General features: G+C 42.5%; 1 protein-coding gene across 1 annotated transcript in view; it reads right to left on the reverse strand.

Moving 5' to 3' along the window:
• The window catches only part of LOC308074135 (apoptosis-stimulating of p53 protein 1-like), a 168,162-nt gene extending 161,663 nt beyond the window's left edge, over nt 1-6,499 (reverse strand). Inside the window, 1 exon segment of the mRNA XM_080413467.1 lies at nt 6,479-6,499. Within this exon segment, the coding sequence (XP_080269593.1) occupies nt 6,479-6,487 (9 nt within the window). The 5' untranslated portion in view covers nt 6,488-6,499.
• Nucleotides 6,500-7,577: the final 1,078 nt, after the last annotated feature.

Raw genomic sequence — 7,577 nt, forward strand, 5'->3', positions numbered from 1 at the left:
CACACAAAAGTAGCAAAAATAGCAGATCTACAAGCTCGTATATATTATTATATTGCTATTTTTGCTATTTTTCAATTGGAATCCTGAAAAGTATAATTATTAATATTCATTAAAAAAACAGGCCGATTCACCTTTTGGCCTATAACTCTTGAACCGTAGGTCATAGCATCAAAATTCCCTGGACTCCTTGGTTCATGACGCAACTTTGCATATAGATCCCGCCTCTTTTCCGATTTCAAGATTTTCCGCCATTTTGCGTTATCTTCAAAACACATATTTTGCTACTACTCCTAAATATTTTGTCCAAAACTCACACAAATCGGCACACCCTCTGTCTTTGGTCATGTGATCAAGATTTATCAGTCAGAATTTTCATATTCCCTTCGGATTGGCTATGATTGGCTTCTGAAATTTGTGGGAGGGTCTGTTTGGAAAAAAAATGGCACAAATCATAAACACAGCGACCTATTTGTCCTAAATTCATATCATTGAGGGGCCATTAATAAACGTAGAGCCAATGCGATTTCACTTCCACCCATAGGGGGCGCAACAAATTCTACAAATGTCACTGCTTTTGCGCCAAATTAAGTACAAATGGTCTTGTGAGTCAAACATTTGCAATTGCAAAGTGGAGAACAGTCCAAATTTGATTTGCCACATTTGCAGGTGGAACAGTCCCCTTTACAAGAGCATTTGATCAGCTCTCTGCATGCTTTGGAGACTTCTGGAATTGTCATCCAAACTGGCACCCATGCCTCAGATTCCTTGGTCCATCCATACTCATGTGGGGAAGGAATAACTTGTTCTGTTTGTAGGCTGGTCGCCCAGATGCCTGCTTGATACACTGCCCGCTTAACATGCTGAAGTAGTGCATCTTGGGTGGGTGGCAGTTTCTCCATTGACCTATTCCCATGACAGAAGAGTTCTTTTCTAGTCTGGTTGATGGAGCTCAAAGGACTGGATTTGTCATACAGGATAACCGTCAGTCTCTCAAGCTTCTGGAATTGCTGACTCTCAACATTCAGCTGCTGGAAGGGATGTTTGGCCAGACTGACAAGTATCTCTGTGACATCATCATAGGCTTGCCAGGCATGCCAAGTTGACTTCTTACCCTTACTGTGGAAAGCAGATGTTGTGTCACAACCTGACAATGCATGGAACATAGGCAGAGCACGAGATTGTGGCTCCCCCAGAGATTTACACATGTTGTTGATGTGGTAAAATCGGTATTTTTTGCCCATGCCAAAAGCCACCCAGATGTCAGCCAAAGATTGAATCGTCACCCTGTCATTCTGTCACCCTGTCACTCTGTCACATGTGATAAAATAACACTGTAACCTCACATGTGTCTGTCTGTCTGACAGACACATGCCCATGTCCCGCCTCCCCGCGTTGTGATTGTCATGCAAGCATGTAGGAGCTCGCCAATCAGAGGCAGTAACGTAGGACCATAAGCCAAATTCCAAACCCGAAAATCTCGACCACTCGCTCACTCCCACTCGGTTACTCCGACTCCAAACCGGAAGTAGTCAGGGTCCAATTATTCAGTTGCTTCTTGGAGGAGGCGAGTGGAGTCGAGTGGAGGAACCGAGGAGGCTCTCTACTTCCGCATTTAGTGAGTTTACATCAAGTGTACGCTCGACCACTCTCCACAGCTCCATCACGTTTTTTTTGTTTTTTCCCCTCTCCCGTGACGTATACATGGTCCACCTCCACATGTGGCCACACAAACAATGCTTGAAACCCGACACCATGCCGAAAGCACCAGCTGCCCCCCCCTTCGCCCCCGCCGATCACTCGTTGCGCATCTCTCTCACACACACGCACGCACACACACACACACACACACACACACACACACACACACACACACACACACACACACACACACACACACACACACACACACACACACACACACAAACAGTGTAAATTAACTGAAAAGACGCAACAAGCCACTGGCTTTATTGCGTTGATATAAAGTATAATACAATTATATATACATTGTAATATATTGTGCACACTTATTCTGTCTCAAAAGCTTAAAATAATGTATTGTATTTATATATAGACTGAATATATGGTGACTATATTCTGAATTCCCAAAAAGAGGACACTTTACGCTATTTAACTATAGCCGTACTCATTCAATTCTGAACCGATTCTTAATCTTTTTTTATTCTCTATTAGCTGTGAAGGGTCTTTTTCATGTCTATCAGTCATGATTTATTTCGCCATCAAACAATATTTCGCACAATCACAAAATCCTCTGAGTTCTTTTCTTTTTTCTTCGTCCCAGAAGTGGGGGAGATATCACCCAAACTCTCAAAACCCCGGACATTTGAAGGATTTTATAAAACCCCCAGACAGCCCCCCAAAAAGGACATGTCCAGGTAAAAGAGGACGTATGGCCACCCTGCATGAATGAATTCAATGAATTTGGCTATAGAGTTATGCGTAGGACGCGCAGCTTGTCAGTTACCGCGGGGAGGCGGGACATGGGCAGTGGAGCAGAGTGTGAGAGAGGAGCTTAAGTTTTACTAAATTATTAAAAATGTTAAACGGCATCGCCGATCCGTGCGGATTAATGCAGCTTTCTGGCGCGCTACTATTGCTCTTGTGGGTACCTTTGAGAAATCTCTGCAACTTCTAAGCGACGAGCTATTAGCCCGAGACCAGACAGTGGTAGCCGCGACTACGAGAGAGAGTGGTTTGAGCGACAAGGGACCCTGGATACCGCCTTCCCAAATATAAAAAAGGTAAACAGGGTCCCGAAAGGGGCTACAAAGACAGTGTAGTATCTCAGTAAACTATAGGATCATAGAATACAGAGAGACAGTGTAGTGCCTCAGTAAACTATAGGATCATAGAATACAGAGACAGTGTAGTGTCTCAGTAAACTATAGGATCATAGAATACAGAGAGACAGTGTAGTGTCTCAGTAAACTATAGGATCATAGAATACAGAGAGACAGTGTAGTATCTCAGTAAACTATAGGATCATAGAATACAGAGAGACAGTGTAGTGCCTCAGTAAACTATAGGATCATAGAATACAGAGACAGTGTAGTGTCTCAGTAAACTATAGGATCATAGAATACAGAGACAGTGTAGTGTCTCAGTAAACTATAGGATCATAGAATACAGAGACAGTGTAGTGTCTCAGTAAACTCTAGGATCATAGAATACAGAGAGACAGTGTAGTGTCTCAGTAAACTATAGGATCATAGAATACAGAGAGACAGTGTAGTGTCTCAGTAAACTATAGGATCATAGAATACAGAGAGACAGTGTAGTGTCTCAGTAAACTATAGGATCATAGAATACAGAGACAGTGTAGTGTCTCAGTAAACTATAGGATCATAGAATACAGAGAGACAGTGTAGTGTCTCAGTAAACTATAGGATCATAGAATACAGAGAGACAGTGTAGTGTCTCAGTAAACTATAGGATCATAGAATACAGAGAGACAGTGTAGTGTCTCAGTAAACTATAGGATCATAGAATACAGAGAGACAGTGTAGTGTCTCAGTAAACTATAGGATCATAGAATACAGAGAGACAGTGTAGTGTCTCAGTAAACTATAGGATCATAGAATACAGAGAGACAGTGTAGTGTCTCAGTAAACTATAGGATCATAGAATACAGAGAGACAGTGTAGTGTCTCAGTAAACTATAGGATCATAGAATACAGAGACAGTGTAGTGTCTCAGTAAACTATAGGATCATAGAATACAGAGAGACAGTGTAGTGTCTCAGTAAACTATAGGATCACAGGTAAACTATGAACCTAACATCAGTCTAACCTATATAACATCTAAATAATAATCTGTATATTAACTATAGGATACCAGTTAAACAACATCAGTCTAAATGAGATTTTGTCCAATTTACATTATAACCTTGTGGTTAGAAAACAGAAAACAAGCCTAGATAACAAAACCATTGTCCCTGTGTGTGTGTGTGTGTGTGTGTGTGTGTGTGTGTGTGTGTGTGTGTGTGTGTGTGTGTGTGTGTGTGTGTGTGTGTGTGTGTGTGTGTGTGTGTGTCAGAGATGGGGACTCGAGTTAGGGACTCGGACTCGAGTCGCACTCGAGTTGCCAAAAACGAGACTCTCGACTCGACTCTGACTCGCCCCACAAAGACTTGAGACTTGACTCGACTCGAGCCTCAAAGACTCGTGGACAATCTTTATTTTATGTTTTTTTTTTTGGACAAATAAATGAATGAAATGCCCAAGAAACTTCCACTCCCCTGTCCCCCCCCCGCAAAGAAACCTCCGCTCCAGTGCGCGCTGCGCGGAGCCGGCTTCAGTCTAGCCCTGAAACATGACTGTCATACCATGACAGTCATGGTGCCGAGTCCCCCTGGTCTAAAGTTGTGTTCGATTTTTTCACATTGCCATCTCTCACATAAACATAAACGTTCAGATTTCAAATATAAAGTGCTTACCACCGAGCCACGGATGTTACAAGGCGATGCGGACCGCGATGAGTACCCGTATCTCCCGTATTGTTCAATAAAAAGCATTTTAATCCCATCGCCGGCCATTTTCTTTTTTTTTTTTTATTTTTTTGTAATGTATCAGAGTGCAATACACCTTCCAACCATTAGTGTCGCATGGTTGAAAGTATCGGAGACAATTTGGAGAAAATGGCCGGCGATGGGATTAAAATGCTTTTTATTGAACAATACGGGAGATACGGGTACTCATCGCGGTCCGCATCGCCTTGTAACATCCGTGGCTCGGTGGTAAGCACTTTATATTTGAAATCTGAACGTTTATGTTTATGTGAGAGATGGCAATGTGAAGAAATCGAACACAACTTTAGACCAGGGGGACTCGGCACCATGACGCTTGTATACAAGCGTCATGTGAACCATGGCTAGCTTCAGTCAAGCTGTTTCGTGCTGCTCATTAACTAAAACATGGAGAGGCGAGCGCAACAGCTGCTATGTGTGTGGCCGCCGCGGCCTTTCATCATAAAGTTTAAATATAAAAACTTCGAAATTAAACAAATATGTTTAGCTCAGAATCAGCTATATAACCTCAGTTATCTTGGCGTATGCTTACATTTTTTATAAGATGGTCGGATCATCTGTGACAGCACGTTTAGGAAACATCGGATTTTCATTTCGTTAAACCCAGCTGGGTGAATATTCAACACTTCACCACGGTAAACGCTACGCTCATGTAATGTTCACTGCATAAAAGCTGTGGTTCTCAAACCTTTTCAGGCCGTGACCCCCAAAAGAATCATATTTGAACTGGGGATCCACATTTAATTTGACTCGATTCCACAGATAAATATTGTGAAAATAGCAGATCTACAAGCTTGCGAGGCATTGTGAGCTCCGTTGTGGTCCCGACCTAGCTGTAGTATACAACCCTCGTAGACGTATTTATGATTCAGAATCATAAATACGTCTACGAGGGTTGTATACTACAGCTAGTCCCTACCCACAGGTTGAGAACCACTGACTACAAGCAAGTGACATGTCTATGACAGCTGAGGAGACACAGAGATATCACGCCACTGCTGAGAAGATAAGACGCCACTGCTCTGCTCGCCTAACCTGTGCGCAACAGGGCATATCTCCGCCAAGCCAGGGTGACCTACCCAGGCCCATGAAATTCATATGCAGGCATAGTAGCCAATTAGAATGAAATCTGCAAAAACTGACTCATATACTGATACAGAACCATATTGGCTATATATTATCGCTGTCGGGTGGAAATCTTGTATGTTCCTTTTTTATTATTATTTAAAAACAATTAAAAATCGTGAAAATAGCCAATCTACAAGCTGTAATTATTAATAATTAAGAAATACTATATTTTAAAGAGTGAAAAATCAACTAAAGTCATTATTAGTGCAAGTTCAATCACATTTCATTTGAATGAAAATAAATTGTGGGGAAAATACATAAAATCTCTAATCTGTGAATCTAATGTGATTTATTATGACCTGTCTATACTTTTACATGTGTGTGTGTGTGTGTGTGTGTGTGTGTGTGTGTGTGTGTGTGTGTGTGTGTGTGTGTGTGTGCATAATAACTGTATTTCAGCCTTAGGCTACATCATATAAATACATAATTAAATAAATTAAGAATAGAATCCCCCCCCCCCCCCCCCCCAATTAAAAAAAAAGACTTTAAAAAGACTCGAGACTTGACTCGGACTCGACCCTCAAAGACTTGACTCGGACTCGACCCTCAAAGACTTGACTCGGACTCGACTCGACTCAACCCTCAAAGACTTGAGACTTGACTCGACTCGTGCCTCAAAGACTTGAGACTTGACTCGGACTCGAGCTCAGAGACTCGTGGACATCTCTGGTGTGTGTGTGTGTGTGTGTGTGTGTGTGTGTGTGTGTGTGTGTGTGTGTGTGTGTGTGTGTGTGTGTGTGTGTGTGTGTGTGTGTGTGTGTGTGTGTGTAAACTTTGACCTAGTTCAGTTAATTAATTTAAACTTACCGGTAACATGATGTCTGACTGAAGACTCTCCTCTCCTCTCCTCTCCTCTCCTCTCCTATTTGTGTAGTATAATGTGTGTAGTTTAATGTGTGTAGTATAATGTGTGTAGTTTAATGCGTGTAGTATAATGTGTGTAGTATAATGTGTGTAGTATAATGTGTGTAAAGTCTTCAGTCTCATCATAATATTATTATAGAATATAAAGTCACTTCATCTCAACAGACTTTCTGCTTCAATGACATTTAGCGCACAGAGCAGATTTGCTCCTCCGGTCAAACCACGCCCCCACGTTGTTTCACCGACTCTGGTGACCTATAGTATTATGTGCCGCCAGAGTTCATTTGTGGTGATAGGCTTGACTTTTCACACAGAGGCCAGTTCTGAATGACATCCTCCTGTTGGTAGAGGCTATGTGCGTGACGTCATTGTACGGTACAATCAGAGACCTACAGTAGACCTACTGTAGGTACACTGGTCACAGTATTCGATAGGACACACAGGTCGGTGTGACTGAGGTGTTTCTACGACCCAGTAGAAAGTTTAAGCACAATGTTTTTATCATGGGGGGGGGGGGGGGGGGTGTTCCACATGAACTCAACACATTAAGAGTTTATGTGCAATAATGAATAATTAATTTAATTTAGTTCTCCTGCCTACAGCCTCTCTCCTTGCCTGTGTGTGTGCGCGTGTGCGTGTGCGTGTGCATGGCCGTGTGTGTGTGTGTGTGTGTGTGTGTGTGTGTGTGTGTGTGTGTGTGTGTGTGAGTGTGTGCATTAATGCGTGATGTGCCATTCTCGTTCTGCAGTTTCTCTACTTCTCCACTAGATGGCAGCATGTATCCACCATGCATTGTGTTGAATGTTTGAATCAGAGTATAAAAGTCAAAGGAAAACCCGCCATCATGGGTGTCACACCGTAATTGGTGGCCTAAAGAAGTCTGTGAAATAGAGGGGCGCAGTGTCACTGTTTTAAACGTTTTCAAGCGGTTTCCGTCCTCTGTTTTTAATAGGACACACATGTGGGCGTAACACCGGATGTTGTTCTCCGTACAGTCAGTGTTGAGCTCAAGCCCCCAGAGTTGCTGAGAAACATTGAAGCT

This window comes from Gymnoscopelus braueri (assembly GCF_963280865.1).
Source record: "Gymnoscopelus braueri genome assembly, chromosome: 19".
In the NCBI taxonomy this organism is placed as follows: Eukaryota; Metazoa; Chordata; class Actinopteri; order Myctophiformes; family Myctophidae; genus Gymnoscopelus; species Gymnoscopelus braueri.